The sequence below is a fragment of the Phyllobates terribilis genome, unplaced genomic scaffold (genome assembly GCF_046119375.1).
Source record: "Phyllobates terribilis strain yellow unplaced genomic scaffold, ASM4611937v1 Scaffold_3__8_contigs__length_932513732, whole genome shotgun sequence".
In the NCBI taxonomy this organism is placed as follows: Eukaryota; Metazoa; Chordata; class Amphibia; order Anura; family Dendrobatidae; genus Phyllobates; species Phyllobates terribilis.
In genome coordinates this window covers 249,810,191-249,830,761 of record NW_027362763.1, presented here as the reverse complement: position 1 = coordinate 249,830,761, position 20,571 = coordinate 249,810,191, and the positions used below count along the sequence as shown (strand labels likewise).

At 47.4% G+C, this 20,571-nt stretch overlaps 1 protein-coding gene across 1 annotated transcript in view; it reads right to left on the bottom strand.

Moving 5' to 3' along the window:
• The window catches only part of MED12L (mediator complex subunit 12L), a 981,938-nt gene that overhangs the window by 70,710 nt on the left and 890,657 nt on the right, over positions 1-20,571 (bottom strand). Inside the window, exon 39 of the mRNA XM_073674721.1 lies at positions 3,911-4,125. Within this exon, the coding sequence (XP_073530822.1) occupies positions 3,911-4,125 (215 nt within the window). The remainder of the gene's footprint in view (positions 1-3,910; positions 4,126-20,571) is intronic.

The following is a 20,571-nucleotide window of genomic DNA, read 5'->3' as shown; positions in this document are numbered from 1 at the left end:
TTATTATTATTATTACTACATGTTTATTAATACAAACAGAGATGGGGTATCTGCACTGGTCTAGGTGGGTTAGAAATACTGACAAAAGTGACTATAGACAGATAATTAAAATATAAGTATTTATTAATTCATAGTTAAAAAGTAATTATTAATATATAATTAAAAGGTATGGGTACCAGACATAAAGGAGGTTTTGATAAAATAAGTGGGGGGTGGCTGGCCCCCTAAAAACAAGTTAAGAACTCTGTTAGAGGGTGATGCTAAGGGACACAATGGTAGAGAACTTGCTTGAAGCTTGCTCCAGGGAGTAATGGAAATGGAAAGGTTGAGGTAGGTATGAGGAACCTAGAAGGGAAGGAAAGGGAGGGGTTAATAGATAGTCCTGTTCCTTCGGGGTTTAGTGTCCTGAATAGGATGAGAGAGGGGGAGTATTTACCTATTTAAAGGTCTAGGTGTAGAAGTAGAGGTACCGGATCCGAAAGGTTTGTCTGGAGTACAGGTCTGTGGAGACAAAGGCTTTTTAGGGGGAGAGAGGAGGGCAAATAGAGGCAGGTTGACCAGTGGATGGGGGTGTACCTGAGTATTTTAGGATATTAGAGGATGCTGGTAGAGTGCGGGTCCAGTGAAGGTCACGTGGCTGTAGGCAGCCCTGCCTGACTGGTCGGGATTTAAGGATAAACGGTTAGATATATGTATAGGATATAGTGTCTTATTGTATAGGGGGATGCAGACAAATATTTCTTACCCTGCGTTTGGAGAGAAGACTTGGTTCCTGTATACCACTTGGTTTCAGTATTTGGTATAGCAATAAGCATTAAGGCTGGTGAGCAGGGAGGGAGGAGTTTCCTCCTCTGTATCTCGGGAACCACTGTCGTAATATTGAGCATGAATAGGTGACAGCAGAGCCTTGCTGTATCGGTGTACAGTTCAATGGTTGTGTACCTGGTATATTGGCAGTGGCTGCTGGCGTTGCAGGCACGTGAATTTCCTGGGACTTCACTCGTTGGTGGTGCTGAGTGGGTCTGTAGGTACTGACCTGATGATGAGAGCTGGATGGCCTGGCTGCGTCGCGCCGCACATGGAGTCCATTGCGTCCCTTAGCATCACCCTCTAACAGAGTTCTTAACTTGTTTTTAGTGGGCCAGCCACCCCCACTTATTTTATCAAAACCTCCTTTATGTCTGGTACCCATACCTTTTAATTATATATTAATAATTACTTTTTAACTATGAATTAATAAATACTTATATTTTAATTATCTGTCTATAGTCACTTTTGTCAGTATTTCTAACCCACCTAGACCAGCGCAGATACCCCATCTCTGTTTATATTTACCTAGGCAGCCTTTCTGGTTCACTGTAAGTGTCAGCTGCAGGTCAAGGTCGTGAGTCTACCAGCGCCCCCTACCAGTGTCTATAATGTTTATTAATACAAAGCAAGATGTCACGATGATAGGCTATAGGGCAGCAGGCGGGCTTGGACTGGCCCACAGGAGAACAGGAGAATCCCCCGGTGGGCCACCACCCTCTTAGATAAGCAGTACTTGGCACTACACTGTGTGCAGAATTATTAGGCAAGTTGTATTTTAGAGGATTATTTTTATTATTGATCAACAACTATGTTCTCAATCAACCCAAAAGACTCATAAATATCCAAGCTTAATATTTTTGGAAGTTGGAGTGGGGTTTTTTTTAGATTTGCCTATCTTAGGAGGATATCTGTTTGTGCAGGTAACTATTACTGTGCAGAATTATTAGGCAACTTAATAAAAACCAAATATAATCCCATCCCACTTGTTTATTTTCACCAGGTAAACCAATATCAGTGCACACAATTTAGAAATAAACATTTCTGATATGCAAAAACAAAAAACAAAAAAATTAGTGATCAATATAGCCACCTTTCTTTATGATGACACTCAACAGCCTTCCATCCTGACAGAATCCAGTTGCTTGATCTGTTTTCGATCAACATTGCATGCAGCAGACACCACAGCCTCCCAGACACTGTTCCGAGAGGTGTACTGCTTTCCCTCCCTGTAGATCTCACATTTTATGATGGACCACAGGTTCTCTATGGGGTTCAGATCAGATGAACAAGGGGGCCATGTCATTATTTTTTCTTCTTTTAGACCTTTACTGGCCAGCCACGCTGTGGAGTAGTTGGATGCATGTGATGGAGCATTGTCCTGCATGAAAATCATGTTTTTCTTGAACGATACCAACTTCTTCCTGTACCACTGCTTGAAGAAGTTGTCTTCCAGAAACTGAAAGTAGGTCTGGGAGTTGAGCTTCACTCCATCCTCAACCCGAAAAGGTCCCACAAGTTCATCTTTGATGATACCAGCCCATACCAGTACCCCACCTCCACCTTTCTGGCGTCTGAGTCGGAGTGGAGCTCTCTGCCCTTTACTGATCCAGCCTCTGGCCCATCCATCTGGCCCATCAAGAGTCACTCTCATTTCATCAGTCCATAAAACCTTTGAAAAATCAGTCTTAAGATATTTCTTGGCCCATTCTTGACGTTTTATCTTATGTTTCTTCTTCAAAGGTGGTCGTTTTTCAGCCTTCCTTACCTTGGCCATGTCCCTGAGTATCGCATACCTTGTGCTTTTTGATACTCCAGTAACGTTGCAGGTCTGAAATATGGCAAAACTGGTGGCAAATGGCATCTTGGCAGCTTCACGCTTGATTTTCCTCAATTCATGGGCAGTTATTTTGTGCCTTTTTTGGCCAACATGCTTCTTGCTACCCTGTTGGCTATTTGCCATGAAACGCTTGATTGTTCGGTGATCACGCTTCCAAAGTTTGGAAATTTCAAGACTGCTGCATCCCTCTGCAAGACATCTCACAATTTTGGACTTTTCAGAGCCCGTCAAATCTCTCTTCTGACCCATTTTGCCAAAGGAAAGGAAGTTGCCTAATAATTAAGCACACCTTATATAGGGTGTTGATGTCATTAGTCAACACCCCTCCTCATTACAGAGATGCACATCACCAGATTTACTTAATTGGTATTTGGCTCTCAAGCCTATGCAGCTTGGAGTAGGACAACATGCATAAAAAGTATCATGTGATCAAAATACTCATTTGCCTAATAATTCGGAACACAGTGTATATACTTTAATCACTATGTACAGACAAAGGCAGCATCTTATTCATTTACCAATCTACCCAGTTCATTGTTATTTGTGATTGAAGATAATGTCACTTTTGCATGTAGCTGAAAGTGGGGCCCTGGAGTCGGCTACTGGTGGTCCTGGGCACCCCAGTCCGACACTGGTCAGGTTCTTATGGTATCACTATTATTTTTTCTAGCATATATACTGAGACATGCTGGGACAAAAACTACTTGAGCCTAATGGCTGTACTTACCATAGTAATATCACACTAATATCATAATTATGACTTTCAACTTACATCACATTTGTAATTGAAAAAGGGGCTTTCCTATAATAATTATGGACTTTACCAATATTCTGCATTACAATCAGTTCCTTTTATGATCCTGAAATATAAGTTTCAGAATTCTAAACGCATTCTTTCAGCTAAATATAATGTTTGTCGCAGGCAGGCGGAATTGGGACTATAAAATACTGTACACATGAAATCAATTAGGTTGGAGATTGTAACATCACAGAAACCATAAAAGCATATTAAATCTACATTAACATGACGGCATGTGGACAAATATAATTGGAGTTATTGTTTCTCTAAACATCCAATTTGTTCTTCATGTCGAGAAAGAACACAACACATGTGGAGAGGGTATTAGGTAAAAATGTATCCCGGCTCATGTCATCATGTGGCAACATGTGGCTTACATCCTCCATGGCAGGGTCATTTTAGTCTCTATGCATCATTACAAAAGGAAAAAAAGTACAGAATAGTGCAGGACTAAGCACGAGTACCTGTTGAAGTGTTCTTGCTTGCACGTGCTGCCGAAGAAGACGCTGTTGCTGCTGCTGTTGCAATAATTTTAGCTGTAACAGCTGCTGCTGAGGACTGATCGCATGCATGGAAGGCGGCTGCATTACTGTGCCCGAACGTCTTTGTAGCATGTTCGACAGGGCTTGCTTTGTGTTTGTAGGAAGATATGGACCTGTAGGATCCAGTCTGGAGTCAACTTCAATGGAAATATGATTAATAGAATGTTAGATACAATAAAATTCCAGTTAAATAATTTAGTTTAATAGTTAAAGCGCACCTGTCATCAGGATTTTACAAAGTAAACTACAGGTAGTGTCACGTTGGCGCCGTTACACTGATTAAAATGATACCTGGGTTGTTGTTTAATGTGTGTTTGCAATTTGGGGATAATGAGATGCTCATGCTCCAGAACAGGACTGTGAGTGGGGCTTTTTTTGTGCTCTTTTCTCATATTTATGCTTATGGGCTTAAATGACAGGTCACTGAATCTTCAGTGAAGTGCCTCCTAATTTAAATACTACTCTCGCACTTGGGCGCAGATTGGGCGCAGATTCAGAGATTGCTTGCCAATAGATACTACTGCGCAAGCGCCACCGCCATTTTATTGAAGCAAAAAAAAATTGGCTCCAGCAAAATGGCGGCGGTACATGCGCAGTAGCATCTATAGCCAACCGATGCTCTTAATCTGCATAATCACCGTCCACAGGCCGCCCCAAAGCATGAGAATCTCATTATCTCCAAACTGCAATCAAAGATTAAACAGCATCCACAAGATGGATTTCATCAACCCAGGTATCATTTTAATCAGTGTAACAGCACCAACCTGACACTGCCTGTAGTTTACTTAGCAAAATCCTGATGACAGCTTCGTTTTAAAACCTTTGGCTAGTGAAGTAGCGATATATACTAATCTCACTGAACAGGATGTCAAGAGGCAATTCAAGAGGTAACTAAAAAATCATAAAATAAATATAAAAAAAGATCATTAAGATCTTAAGCATGTGTTCACACGGGGTTTTCTTGATGTGGAAGCTGATCTTTTAAAACTTTTTTATGTGGATTTTAAAGTGATTACTCATCAAAATCTACGTAAGGAGAAGACCTTTGTGCAGACCTAACATAAGAGGCTGGAGGATATACCAAGCAGGACAGGGTGCTCAAGACCTCTATGCTAGTGATCTGTCTGCGTCCTAGTGTTGAAGCGACCAGCAATCCTGCATTTATCATCTTTCTTGAGGATGGGTAATGAAAATATTTAATGGAAAATTCCTTTAAAGGAGTTCAATCAAGTTTAAATAAGGTATTTATGTTAAATGTATCTTTTTATTTTGATAATGTTTTTTTTATTCAGTTTTCCATTTCACAATCTATGTAGAAAATTAGTATCTTGCAATTTTCCCACTGGCTACTAGGCCTATTCATAGGCTCATACTTTTTGTTCTATACAGAAGACTTTCCAGCAGTCTCATTATCATTACAGACAGTATTATAATGAAAGGTAATACTGACGCGCCCCTGGGCCTGCTGTGTCGCGCAGCGTCTCGCGCACTGGGGCTTACCCGGAACCGGATCAGATGAGGGTTGTAGTCTCCGAGTGGCGGGGACCCGGTCCGTGCCCAGGGAGTCAAACTCAGTGTGTGGCAGTCTTGATAGGTGTTATTTGAGTGTCGACTACGCCACCCGTTGATTTGCAGCTATGGAGCTGCCGCTGCAGGGCAGACCGCTGAGGCCGGTGTAGAATTGTGCAGCGTGATAGTATAACCCCCAACGGGAGGGGTATGGCCTCAGGGCAGCCGACGTGGAAGATGGGGGTAGCAGGAACCACTCAGAGACGGTGCGGTGTAATTCAGGGTCTTTACTGGTAACAACGATAGACCCTCCCGGAGTACTTGCTAGCGAACGGGGCCTGGTCAGTCCTTGAGCAGATGGGATCTCCCCTGGCCAGGCGGAGTTGTAGGCCTCCCAAACTGACTGTACTCTTCTGGCTACCTTGCTAGAAGCGGATATAAGTAGCCCACGTCCCTGAGTGTGCCGTGTGGTGCTCACCCGTATGGCCGGTGACTCGGGGCCTTCTAATGGCTTCCGCTCCACGATGGCGGTGCTGGTCCCACGCGTGTGACCTTGCCTTCGGGTTTCTGGACCTGAGGACCTGAAATCCCCTGCCGGTCGGCTTCTGCTGCTGGGTAAGAGTTAGTCCCCACAGCCTCGGACGCCGGGTCCGGTAAGAAAGCTTCTCAGTCAGGGCGAGCTCTGCAGCTGCCAGCCCCTGACTCGTAGTAGTATTGCTCCCACTGAGCTTCTGCTGTTCCTTCCTATGACTGTTTCTCGTCTCTACTCTCCTTGACTCCTAACCCTGCCTCAGCCCCGGGTTTATATAGGGGAAGTTCTTCCCCTCCCAAGACTGGGCAGGAGGTGTGGCATGCACAGGATCCCTGACCAAAGGACCTCCCACCTGCTCTCAGACATAACATTACATTACTGTGGAAACCAGACCCCTGGGGTGCCACATTCCCCCCTAGTGAAATTTAGTACTCCGGGACTAAACATATTTTAGAAAAACATAACAAGATATAACAACAATAATAGTACAATAAGAAGAAACACATAAAGGTGGTCACGGCATGTCCGTAACCGGGTGTAGTCTTTGAAGAAAAGCAAGGTGTCCATTTCACCAAAACAGGGAGACGTAACCAGGTAGGGGTTTGTCCTGCCCCGAGTCCTTAACAGTCTTTAGTCCGTCCTGGGTTACGCTCCAACTATGTACAAAGGATTCCCGGTAAATCCACCAAGGACTCCTACAAATAACTAGAAACACAAAATTATACACAAGCAACAATACACAGGTAAACATAAATAAAACAATTTATACACTTCAAATCCTCCAACATGCGGGTAACTGGCCCCTAGTGGCCCTAGTGGACCTACGGAGCTGGTTGACTGGTCCTGAGCTACAGGGTGTAGGAGCTGTTAAGGGTAAACTGGGCAGCTGTCTACGGACTCTTTGGCTCACTAGGGATATGGCAGGCTCACTGCAAGCAGAGGGTTGATCCTCCTGGTCTGCTGGCGTGGGGTCTTCTGCCTCCTGGACCGGCTGTTCTTCCAGCTCTACCTGTTGCTCCGTAGGTACTTGGGATGCTGGTTGGAGGAAGGTGAGTACGGGTACCACAACTGCACCATTAACTTGAGTCCAAGACCGAGGGAAGTCCCCGAGCACAGTACTAACCATATCTTCCCTTTCCTCTACGGGTCGATGGTCTTCTTGTTCCTCTTCAGGGTTCCTCAGTTGTTCGGGACACTTCTTCAGGTGGTCCCGGGATACAATGGCTGTGGTTTCCCCTCCGTCTTTACTGATGGTACAAACCTTCGGGTTCTCGTGGCTTGAGGGCAGTACGGTGTACGGGTCCTTCTCCCACTGGTCGTCCAACTTGTGGAGCCGTCTTTTTCTCTTCAAGACCTGCTCTCCGGGTACCAGGGGAACAGCGGGAGCATACTGGTTGTAAGTTTTCTCTTGTCTTTCCCTAGCCTGACAGAGACTTCGCTCCACGCTCTCCTGTACTCTCCGGTACTGCTGCTGCCTCTCTGTGTCCCAGTCTGCTTCTGGTGAAGTGTCCTCAGGTGTCAGGACTCCCATTTCCAGGTCAACAGGTAACTTACCAGGTCTCGCCCTCATTAGGTAAGCCGGGGTACAGTTGGTGGAACCTACCGGGATGTGGTTGTATAGGTCCACCAGATCGGGCAACTTCTCAGGCCACAGACTGCGTTCTTCCAGGGGCAACGTTTTTAGAAGATCCATTACCACCTGGTTCATTTTCTCACAAAGTCCATTAGTTTGCGGATGGTAGGGTGTCGTCCTTATCTTCCGGCAGCCATACAGATTGCAGAATTCCTGGAAGACCTCCGCTTCAAAGGCAGGTCCCTGGTCCGTCAGCACTTGGTCCGGGTACCCGTGTGGACGGCAGAAGTGCTGCTGGAAGGCTCTAGCTGCTGTTTGAGCCGTTAAGTCCTTGACGGGGACGACAACCAAGAACCGGGAGTAATGATCCACGATGGTTAACGCGTAGACGTAGCCACTTCTGCTTGGGGTCAGTTTTACATGATCCAAGGCTACCAGTTCCAACGGTTGCCGGGTGACGATGGACTGCAGGGGAGTCTTCTGGCTGGCACGGTCCTTCCTTCTCAGGTTGCACGGGCCACAGTCTCTGCACCACTTCTCAATGGTTCCCCTCATGCCTACCCAGTGGAATCGCTCGCGCAGCAGGAACTCCAGCTTCTTCCACCCGAAGTGTCCAGCTCCGTCGTGGTATGCCTCCATCACCATGGCTGCGTCTCTTCGTGGCACCACTACTTGCCAGAGTAGTTCATGCGTCCGGGAGTTAACCATTCTGCGGCACAACTTCCCCTTGTAAAGGAACAGTCGACTCCTCTCTGCCCATAGTTGTTTGGCTTCCTCCGGAGCGTCTGGTTCAAGGCAAGCCTCCGGACGAGTCAGCATCTCCTTCACCAGTCGGACGGCAGGGTCGCTGTCTTGCGTTTCCGCCCAGTTGTAGTGAGGTAAGGGGTTCAACGTAGCAGCCTGCTTACTCCTTACCCGGTGGGAATACTGGATAGTCCCATGACGGTGGAACGCAGGGAGTTCAACTTCTTCCAGTCCCTCCGGATCTTCTCCTTCGTCCGGCAGGTTGGGCATCCTGGACAGGGCGTCCGCGTTGGTATTGGAGCGTCCGGCCCGGTATTTGATTGTGAACTCGTAGTTGGACAGACGGGCCATCCACCTCTGCTCCAGGGCACCGAGTCTTGCCGTGTCCAGGTGTGTCAACGGGTTGTTATCCGTGTACACGGTGAACCGGGAAGAAGCGAGGTAATGCTTAAAGCGCTCGGTGACTGCCCATACTACGGCCAGGAACTCTAGCTTAAATGAGCTGTAATTCTCGGGGTTCCTTTCGGTGGGTCGCAGTTTTCGGCTGGCGTAGGCGATTACTCGTTCCTTCCCCTGCTGGATCTGGGACAGTACGGCTCCTAGCCCGATGTTACTGGCGTCGGTGTAGAGGATAAAGGGCTGGCTATAATCCGGGTACGCCAGGATTTCGTCCCCTGTGAGGGCCATCTTCAGCTGGCGGAAGGACTCTTCTTCCAGCTCCTCCCATTTGAAGGGCGGCTTCTGGTTCTTGGCCTTCCGGGACTGGCCTATCAGGAGGTCCTGCATAGGTGCTGCCTTTTTGGTGAAACCGGGAATAAACCTTCGGTAGTAGCCTACCAACCCGAGGAACCTCCGCACTTCTTTTACGCTGGAGGGGCTTGGCCATTCCTTAATTGCGGTGATCTTATCAGGGTCGGGAGCCACTCCGTCAGCGCTCACCACGTGTCCCAGGTACTGCACCTTTGGTTTCAGGAGGTGACACTTGGAGGGTTTCACCTTTAGGCCGTAACTCGCCAGAGCTTCGAACACTTCCGCCAGGTGTTTCAGGTGGTCCTCATACGTCTTGGAATATACGATGACATCGTCCAGGTACAACAGGACCGTCTCGAAGTTTCTGTGGCCCAGACAACACTCCATTAGTCGTTGGAAGGTTCCTGGTGCGTTGCAGAGTCCGAACGGCATGCAGGTGAACTCGCTAAGTCCCATCGGGGTGGTGAATGCGGTCTTCTCCCGGTCCGCCTCTGCTACAGGAACCTGCCAGTACCCGCTAGTGAGATCCAAGGTAGAGAAGAAGTTAGCAGATCTTAAAGCAGCCAATGACTCCTCTATCCTTGGTAAGGGGTACGCATCCTTGTGTGTGATACGGTTGATTTTCCGGTAATCTACACACATCCTCATGGTGTTGTCTTTTTTTCTGACTAAGACTAGTGGAGCTGCCCAGGGGCTACAGCTATCCCTGATCACCCCAGCCTCCTTCATGTCTCTAAGCATCCCCTTGGCGTGTTGGTAGTGGGCAGGGGGTACGGGTCGATACCTCTCTTTTATAGGAGGATGGTCTCCCTTGGGGATGTGGTGTTCTACCCCCTTGACTCGCCCGAAGTCTAACGGGTGTTTACTGAACACTCTCTCGTACTCTTGAACTACCCGATAGACTCCTTGTTTCTGGTGTGCGGGAGTGGAGTCAGTACCCAGATGTAGTTGCTGACACCAGTCCTCCATGTTTTTCTTAGAGCCGTTACCTTCCTCCGGGTGAGATGGAGGCAAGGGTTCCACAGATTGTATAGAATTTTGGTTAATGGTATATAATTTGGCTAGCGTGGCATACCGGGGCAGGTACACTTCCCTCTCCCCGATATTTATTATGCGAACGGGCACCCTCCCATGGCGTACATCAACCACCCCCCGTGCTGTCAAAATGGTGGGCCTACTGTCCGAGTAAACTGGTTCTACCATTGCCTGGTAATCCCTACCTCTCAGACCAATAGCTGCCCGGCACCAAATCATCATTTCACTTTTTGGGGGCATGGCAATAGGAAAAGGGTCACACATTCTTACGCTACCAATCTCACCGCCGGAGAGTTCCACCTGTTGCCGTCGCATCAGTGCCTGGATCTCTTTCTGGAGCACCCGCTGCTCGCCGGAGCTGGCGTTCTTGGCAACCTGTTGTAAAAGGAAAATCACCTCTGCAAGACAATTTTCAATTACATTAGTTCCTAGCGTTATCTTTGGGTGACTCTCGTGTTTGTCAATGTCTACAATAATCAGTCCCTGTGCTGCTAGTTCGCTTCTTTAAATCCAATCTGTGGCACGGGCTAACCATTGCTGGCGATGATACTCATCGGTGGTGACCTGTGACCCGGTGTCCAGTAGGGCACTCATAGGGATGCCATCCAGTACCACAGGCAAGACTGGACGTCCTCCGACATATTTGTCGCGCCAGTTCGATGGGCCTGGTGATCTTTTTCCTGGGGGTTGGCCCTCTACCCCCAGGTTGTGCCAGTTTAAAGGACAGTACCTTGCCATATGTCCGGGTTGATTGCAGCGGCGGCAGATGGGTCGTCCGTCCTCGTTGTACCGGTCACTGGGTCTTCCTCTGGCCGGTGGGGTCCTCCTTGGTCGACGCCACGGGATGTTCTCCGGTCCGGATGCCAGCTGGATCTTCCCTGGAGTGGAAGCCTGTAAAGACTGCACAGTTCGGGTTAACGCAGCAACGCTTTTAGCTAGCTCTTGGACCTGATGGTGCAGGTCTGGAGCCGGGTCATTGTTCAAAGCCTGCGCATCAGCCCCTACAGGCCCTGCCGACAAGGGCGCCGCCTCCTGGTGGTAAGTGATAGCTGGGCGCCTGTGGGTCACAACGCCATCCGGTGCCGGTTCTCGGAGCACCCGGATGGCTCTGTCCTTGAACTGTGCAAATCCCAGATGAGGGTCCTGTAGGGCCATTGCCCGCAACTGGGTTCGGTGGGCATTGCAATATAAACCCTCTATAAATTGTTCAGTCAACAGCCTGTCCTCGTCTCCCACGCCGTCAGGGTCGGTCTGCTTAACGGCTCTCAGGGCCTCTTGCAGGTTCAGAGCATAGTCCCTTATACTCTCATGGGCCCGCTGTTTGCACCCGTAGAATCTAAGCTTGATCTCGGCTGAGGTGCGGGTATCAAAGGTGTCCCTCAGCCGGGTTAGTATCCCTGCGACAGTCCTCCCCCCAGGTGGCCAGGACTTTACCTCCCTTTGGCTGCCCCGGCTAGTTGGGCCACCAGGATGCTCACTTTTTGCTCCTCTGTGAGGGGGTACACCTGGAAGAGGCTATCCAGCTTTTCTTTAAAGTCATTCAGGGTATGTGACTCCCCTGAGCACTGGGGTAGCCAGGCTGCTCCCGGGATATAGGGCATGGTGAAGGGCATAACTGCAGCAGCGGTGGCGCTGGCGGGGGTTGAGGCAGTGAAGCTCTCCTCCGCATCCGACATCTTCCTCCCCCCTAGTGGACCGTGGCCTACCTTGCGATGATCCTGTTCCGTAGGCCGCGGCTCCGCAGTAGATCGTCAGGGTTGAGGACCTTCCGTCGCGCTCCGGTGACGTCGGTGTCTGCTGGGCTCCTTCCAGGACCTTACGCAACGTCCGGACGTGAGGCGGGGCTTCAGTTCTCGCGCGCTTTCGGAGTCCACGCCCCTCTTCTTCCCGCGCGGCGTCCTCAAGATGGCGTCCAATGGCGGGAAAACTCCACGGATGGCGGGAAGAAGGCCGAAGATGGCGCCGGATGGCGGGAAAACTTCGCGGATGGCGGGAAGAAGGCAGAAGATGGCGCCGGATGGCGGGAAACCTCACCACTGGTAAGTTTGAACAGTCTTTGCTTTTCAGGCACGCAGTACCCGGTGGTTGCGGGCACGAAATCCTGCCGACTACGCCAAAGTTGACGCGCCCCTGGGCCTGCTGTGTCGCGCAGCGTCTCGCGCACGGGGGCTTACCCGGAACCGGATCAGATGAGGGTTGTAGTCTCCGAGTGGCGGGGACCCGGTCCGTGCCCAGGGAGTCAAACTCAGTGTGTGGCAGTCTTGATAGGTGTTATTTGAGTGTCGACTACGCCACCCGTTGATTTGCAGCTATGGAGCTGCCGCTGCAGGGCAGACCGCTGAGGCCGGTGTAGAATTGTGCAGCGTGATAGTATAACCCCCAACGGGAGGGGTATGGCCTCAGGGCAGCCGACGTGGAAGATGGGGGTAGCAGGAACCACTCAGAGACGGTGCGGTGTAATTCAGGGTCTTTACTGGTAACAACGATAGACCCTCCCGGAGTACTTGCTAGCGAACGGGGCCTGGTCAGTCCTTGAGCAGATGGGATCTCCCCTGGCCAGGCGGAGTTGTAGGCCTCCCAAACTGACTGTACTCTTCTGGCTACCTTGCTAGAAGCGGATATAAGTAGCCCACGTCCCTGAGTGTGCCGTGTGGTGCTCACCCGTATGGCCGGTGACTCGGGGCCTTCTAATGGCTTCCGCTCCACGATGGCGGTGCTGGTCCCACGCGTGTGACCTTGCCTTCGGGTTTCTGGGCCTGAGGACCTGAAATCCCCTGCCGGTCGGCTTCTGCTGCTGGGTAAGAGTTAGTCCCCACAGCCTCGGACGCCGGGTCCGGTAAGAAAGCTTCTCAGTCAGGGCGAGCTCTGCAGCTGCCAGCCCCTGACTCGTAGTAGTATTGCTCCCACTGAGCTTCTGCTGTTCCTTCCTATGACTGTTTCTCGTCTCTACTCTCCTTGACTCCTAACCCTGCCTCAGCCCCGGGTTTATATAGGGGAAGTTCTTCCCCTCCCAAGACTGGGCAGGAGGTGTGGCATGCACAGGATCCCTGACCAAAGGACCTCCCACCTGCTCTCAGACATAACATTACATTACTGTGGAAACCAGACCCCTGGGGTGCCACAATACCTCTACATCCAGTAGCTAACATAGGATAAACCATTCGCAAAAGGTAATGTCACAGCTCACCTTTCAAAGCAGAACGGGAAAAAGGCTCTCCAGTCTCAATGCAAAGTCCTCAAGTTGGGTCCTATCCAGGGCCATATTTTCCACTAGGCACCGGAGGTCCAGTGTCTAGGGCGGCGGGTTGCAGGGAGGCGGCACTGACCCGCCATGAATATAAAAACAAAAAAAATATTTTCCCATTTCCTCCCTCCACCGGATCGTGACCGCGGGGGAGGAGGGGTGCAGTGCGGTGTCTGAGGGTCCCGGCATTCACTAGTATTCGTGCCTACAGAGACACAAATACAAATGAATATGTGGGCGCTGACACTTCCGGGATCAGCTCCCTGACCGACGTGCAGCACAATGATGTCATCTCATCGCGCTGCAGACGTCGTCGTCAGAGCACCGCAGAGGACTGGAGGACTTGGGAGCGGGAGCGGCAGCCAGGAGACGGTAAGTGCTTGCAGAGCAGAAGATGTAGGTTCATTATGGACAAGGGGCTTAACATGGAGAAGGGACAGCATAGGGGAGGTGACTTAATTATAGAATTTGGACAGTATATAGCTAAGGTTTGGTAGCTCTTTATGAATGTGAGACAGTAATGGGGGTGTGTGAAAGGGGAACCCTATTTAGATAGGAACTCTCTACCCCAACATATCAGACTCTCGCCTACCGTGGAAACCTTCAAAAGGAACTTGAAGACCCACCTCTTCCGACAAGCCTACAACCTGCAGTAACCACCGCTCCACCATACCGCTGTACGACCAGCTCTACCCTCACCTACTGTATCCTCACCCCTCCCTTGTAGATTGTGAGCCCTTGCGGGAAGGGTCCTCTCTCATTTTGTTAAAGATTATTTTAAGTGAATTAGCTACGTATACCCCTTTTTCACATGTAAAGCGCCATGGAATAAATGGCGCTATAATGATAAATAATAATAGGAAGCATAATGGGGTCCAAATGGGGATGGGACAGCATTAGGTGGTCTCTATTTAGATAGGCAGCATAATGGGGTCCCCAAGGAGATGGGGTAGCATAAGGGGGTTCCTATGGATATGGGCAGAATAAGGGGTCCCTATTGAGATGGGGCAGTATAAGGAGTCCCTATGGATATGAGGTAGCATAAGGGGGTCCCTATGGAGATGGGGTAGCATAAGGGGGTCCTAATGGAGATGGGGCAGCGCTGTAGAATATGTTGGCGCTATATAAATAAAGATTATTCTTATTATGGTGGGAACATTTTATAGAAGAGGACAGTGTGTGCACTATGTAACATAAAGGGACAATGAGGGGATTATTATTTGTGCGGAGAGCACAGTGAGGGGCAATTATTTATTCTGGGGCACAGTGTAGGGCTTATTTAGGGCACTGCAAGGGTGGTTATATTTATTCAAGAGCATTATTATAATACTGTTATTTTTAAGTGCACCATGTCGGGATGTGCTGCAGAAGAGTCGAGATTAGGGAAGTCAGCAGAGACAAGCTATGGATGGGAAAAGTCATCCTGACATCAGGACCAGATGAAGACGAAAGAATGAGAAGAAATTCAGTCAGAGAAGATGTCATCTATAAGGTACCTAAATGTAAGGCTGCATTTTTACTGGCCAATTTCGTCTTTAAACAACCACCGATCTGCTATATGAAGCCGACCAACAGTTGTTTATTATACTGTTTAGACAGGCTGTAATTGCATTTTCATGTGCGCAGAATGATCGATAACATGATCGTCCTGTGCTCATACAATTGTATATAATGGGGACAGTCCTGACATTGTAGTTGCTTGCTGTACTAAGTTTGGTATGTATTTGTACACTGATGGTGGTTCTGATGTTGTATTCATGCACTGATGGTGGTTCTGGTGCTGTATTCATGTACTGATGGTGGTTCTGGTGCTGTATTACTTTGCTGTTGGTGGTTCTGGTAATGTGGTTATGTACTGATGGTGGTTCTAGCAATGAACATTTGGTGATTCTGGTGATGTAGTCATGTAATAAAGGTGGTTCTGGTGATGTAGCCATGTAGATATCTTTAATTTATTAGACTCGATGCTTGATCATTATAGGATCAGTGTGTCGGATTGAAAATACAGTCGCCTGAATGAATCAATTTATATATCAGTCAATCAAGTGTTTGATTAAAGCCCCATACATTTTAGACAGCTGTCTGATCTCCACTGATTCTCCCATATACAGGTGCTGAACTGTCCTATGTTCTCTATGAGAGGGCTTCTGCCAGGCATTTCTGGTGGCAGTTTATCTATTAGAGAACAAAAGGATCAACAGTACAAAATCGTATAAGCAAGATCCTTATCTCCCCTGACAATCATTAGTGAAAAGGTATTCATACACATTATTGTCAATTGATCCCGTCAATTACAGCTGGTTTGGCCAATTTTAAAGGGGTGGTCCAGACCTTTCTTTCAGTCCTTGCTCTGTCACTGTGCAATGTTCAAAATGACAATGTGCTTTCTGGCCGCCGCACATCATTCTGCACATCGCACAGTGAACATTGCGCAGGGACTAGTCTAGCCCCTGAAACAAATGTCACTGATGAAACTTCATTTCATGGAGGAGCCAGAGGTTGAAACAGTGACCGCTGCCTCTGCCTCCTGATGATACTTCATTTGAGTATCACAACATGTCCTGGGATCCTCAAACAAAGCATCATCAAAAAGGAAATAGTGAAAAAAAGTAAAACAATTTATATAGTGTAGTTAGGAAAGGATATGGAATTTTTAATGAAACTATATTAGAAAATACATTAGATTATGGCATTAAATAGATTTAATTGGAAATCAGGATGAAAATTAATTTGCGTTTTGGAACACCTTTTTAACTTAATGTGTATGGGTGCCTTAACTACTGTGTAAAGAGGTATGAGCACATGATATGTTTAGATGTTCAAAGCCAACAAGTTATTCAGGTGGAGGACTCTTCATTATACCCCAGTGACTTTTGTCCCAAAGCGACTTTTTCTGCTTATTTTCTGTAATTTTTTCATCATCATTTGGTCAGTTTTTTTTTTAATTTAAATTGTAGCCAATAAATTTAAGTATAGACCACTCATTCTTTTTAAAAGCTTGTTGTCTCTAGAAACTTAAAGGGATTGTCCAATCCAAATTTATAAGTTTGGAGTCACTCTGTGTGACTATAGACTTATGAATCCCCCCAGAGCGCGCACTGTGCTCTGCCGGGGATTCGTTGGTTTCTGAGCAGGGACCGGAGGGTATTTATGCGTTATACATACTCCCGGCCAGAGCAGGACTAGTGCGCGTGGCATCGCTACATACACTTGTATGGAGTGAGGCCGCTCCCTGACTAGGTGTATGGACAAGTGTATGGAGTGACGCCGCGCCCTCACTAGGTGTATGGACAAGTGTATGGAGTGAGGCCGCGCCCTCACTAGGTGTATGGACAAGTGTATGGAGTGAGGCCGCGCCCTCACTAGGTGTATGGCAAGTGTATGGAGTGAGGCCATGCCCAATGGACAGGCTCTGGCCGGGAGTATGCATAACACATACATTCATGTCGAATCTCCACAGCGCACAATGCGTGCTCTGGGGGGATTCATAAGTCTGCAGTCACACAGAGTGACTGCAGACTTATTGATTTCTACCAGACAACCCCTTTAAAGAGAGAAGAAGCTCAAAAAACCGAACATATACACAACAAGTTGTTTTTTCACTGTAGGGCATATATTCATTCTTTTTAGCTCTTATTTGGCATTTTTCCCAAACGATTTACAGAGCATAATCACCTGAAAAAGATGTAGTCTGCGCATACTCTTAGTCTGATTTACTAGGGGGCATAACCACTTAAAGTGCCAAGGGTCGCATGAATGCCAAATATGGCCCTGACCCTACCCCTTAAAAGAGGTGGCACATTTTCCAAGCATGTCTTATACCAGCATCCTGCTACATGTGCTACACAGCGCCTCTCACCAGAGCAGTCATAAGCACTGCGCTTCTCTTGTGTATTCCGTTTAGCTCCTTTAACACAATGTTTAAGAAAGGTCACGTTATCTAACCGCAACCTCACATTTTTGGTTGATCTAACAGTAAACAGTAGAAATATACTTTGCAATTTGAAAAAGAGAGCCAACTTCTTTTTGCTACAGCTTGCCTCCCCTCCTCTCGTAACAATAGTCTGTGCCCAGATTGTTAATACTCAGATTATACTTAAATCTATAACATCTTCACAATATAATGGCTACTTTTAACCAATAGCAGAAACTACCCACCAGCTCACAAAAGAGAGCAGAAAAGCTAATTTTATTAGAATCAAAGATTGATACATAAAGCGCCAAGCAGGATAGAAGGGAAGACAACAGGTATAGCCAGAAAGTCCAGAGACATGCCTCAAAGACACAGAAATTCTGGGTTGGGTACAATAGAAATGTATGGAACAAAACTGCAGAATAAAATACTCCACATATATATATATTTGTTTATGCTCAGAAATACAGTACAGACCAAAAGTTTGGACACACCTTCTCATTTAAAGATTTTTCTGCATTTTCATGACTATGAAAATTGTACATTCACACTGAAAGAATCAAAACTATGAATTAACACATGTGGAATTATATAGTTAACAAAAAAGTGTAAAACAACTGAAAATATGTCTTATATTCTAGGTTCTTCAAAGTAGCCACCTTTTGCTTTGATGACTGCTTTGCACACTCTTGGCATTCTCTTTATGAGCTTCAAGAGGTAGTCACCGGAAATGGTTTTCACTTCACAGGTGTGCCCTGTCAGGTTTAATAAGTGGGATTTCTTGCCTTATAAATGGGGTTAGGACCATCAGTTGTGTTGTGCAGAAGTCTGGTGGATACACAGCTGATAGTCCTACTGAAAAGACTGTTAGAATTTGTATTATGGCAAGAAAAAAGCAGCTAAGTAAAGAAAAACAAGTGGCCATCATTACTTTTAGAAATGAAGGTCAGTCAGTCCGAAAAATTGGGAAAACTTTGAAAGTGTCCCCAAGTGCAGTTGGAAAAACCATCAAGCGCTACAAAGAAACTGTTATGTTCTGCTACCAGAGCTAAGGAAAGAGAGGAGATCTGTCCCTACGATAGAACTCAGCTAAATCCCTACGATGTAACAGGGGACCTGATCCTGCGATCAGACCTGCTAAAGTCCTAAGCTAGTCTGTACGGAGACCTATAGATGTGGGGAAGGAATCCCTACAAGTACTAAGAACTGGGAGGAAAATGGGACACCTCCTAACAGAAATAGTAGCAGACAGACGAACAAACAAAATATATAGAACAAAGAGGTCCGTAGACCAAGCAAACTAACAGAGTTAGATGCAGAGCACAGGCTAGCTAGAAAGTAGTTAAACAATGAAGTCCAGCAAAGCCAGAAGGGCGGAGCAGGCTTAAATAGGCCAACAAGGTCATGTGACCAGCAAAGGAAAAAAAACCTAAGAGCAAGGTTCTAACAGTACCCCCCCTTCTAAGAGGATCCTCCTGATCCCCTAGGACCAGGCTTATCAGGAAATCTCCTGTGAAACGCTCTGATAAGTCTGGACGCGGAAACATCATCCGACCTCACCCAAGAGTTATCCTCGGGTCCGAAACCTTTCCAGGCCACAAGATACTGCAAACTACCTCTATACAGTCTAGAGTTAAGGATGCAAGAAATTTCATATTCCCCGTCCTCCACCACCGGAGGAACAGAGGCAGAGGCGTCACAATCCGATACAACAGCTTTTTTCAACAGAGAGACATGAAATACCGGATTAATTCTCCAGGAGGTAGGAACCTCCAACCTAACAGCAGATTGGTTGACAACCTGAAGCACCTTAAAGGGCCCTACAAACTTGAGACCCAATTTCTTAGAAGGAATCCTCAACCGCAGATTCCTAGAGGACAACCAAACCATGTCACCAACAGCGAACAAAACCTCCTGTCGTTTCCTATCAAAGTAGTCCTTAGATTTTCTGTTGGCCTCCTGAAGATTACCACGCACATCCGTCCAAACTCTCTCCAAATCACCGGAAAAATTCTCCTCCTCAGGCACGGCAGATCCCAACTTGGAGAACGACCCAAACGACGGATGTCTCCCAGAACAACAAAAAAAAGGCAAACAACCAGCAGAAGAAAATGTATGATTGTTCAGAGCAAATTCAGCAAGTGGCAGAAACTCAGACCACCCCTCTTGATTGTCTGCCACAAAACAACGCAAGAACTGCTCAACATCCTGGTTTTTCCTTTCTGTCTGGCCATTAGATTCAGGATGATATCCGGACGAGAACGATAAATGAACTCCCAACCTGTCACAAAAGGCACGCCAAAAACGAGCCACGAACTGAGGACCCCTATCAGAAACAATGTCAGTAGGAACGCCATGAAGTCTGACAATTTCCTTGACAAAGGCCTTAGCGAGAGTTTTAGCGCAGGGCAGTTTGACGAAGGGAACCAAGTGACACATCTTGCTAAAACGGTCCACGACCACCCAGATGACAGTAAAACCCTCAGAGGGGGGAAGGTCAGTTATAAAGTCCATAGCCAAATGTGTCCAAGGAGCACTGGGAACCTCCAAAGGACAAAGCAACCCCGCAGCAGGAGTATGTGAGGACTTAGATCTAGCACATATAGTACATTGACGCACCCACTTAATGACTTCCTTCTGCCATCCAGGCCACCAAAAACTGCGACCCACCAGTCTCTTGGTCTCAGAGATTCCGGGATGACCTGCCAACCGAGATTCGTGACACTCAACAAACAAATCTCTCCTAAAGGTCCCAGGCACAAACAACCTCCCATGAGGAGTGTTAGATGGGGCATTCTCCTGTGCTTTAAGAATCTCATCTTCCAAAACGGAGTCCAAAGCAGCTATCACAACACCTTCTTGTAAAATGTTCTCCTCTTTCTCAGCACCGACTATGGGAGAAAAACTGCGAGACAAGGCATCCGCCTTAACATTCTTAGTACCAGGGATGTAAGTAACGGAGAAATTAAACCGCGAGAAAAACAGTGCCCACCTAGCCTGACGGGCATTCAGGCGCTTGGCAGCATCAAGATATATCAGATTTTTATGATCCGTAAGAACCTGAACGGGAAATTCTGCACCTTCCAAGAAGTGACGCCAGTGTTCAAATGCGAGTTTAATAGCCAATAATTCCCGATTACCAATATCGTAATTCAGTTCAGTCTCCGAAAAATTTTTTGAAAAAAAGGCACAGGGATGTAATCCATCCCCGTTATCCTGAGACAATACTGCGCCAACCCCCACAGAGGAAGCATCAACCTCAACCAAAAACGGCTTAGTCACA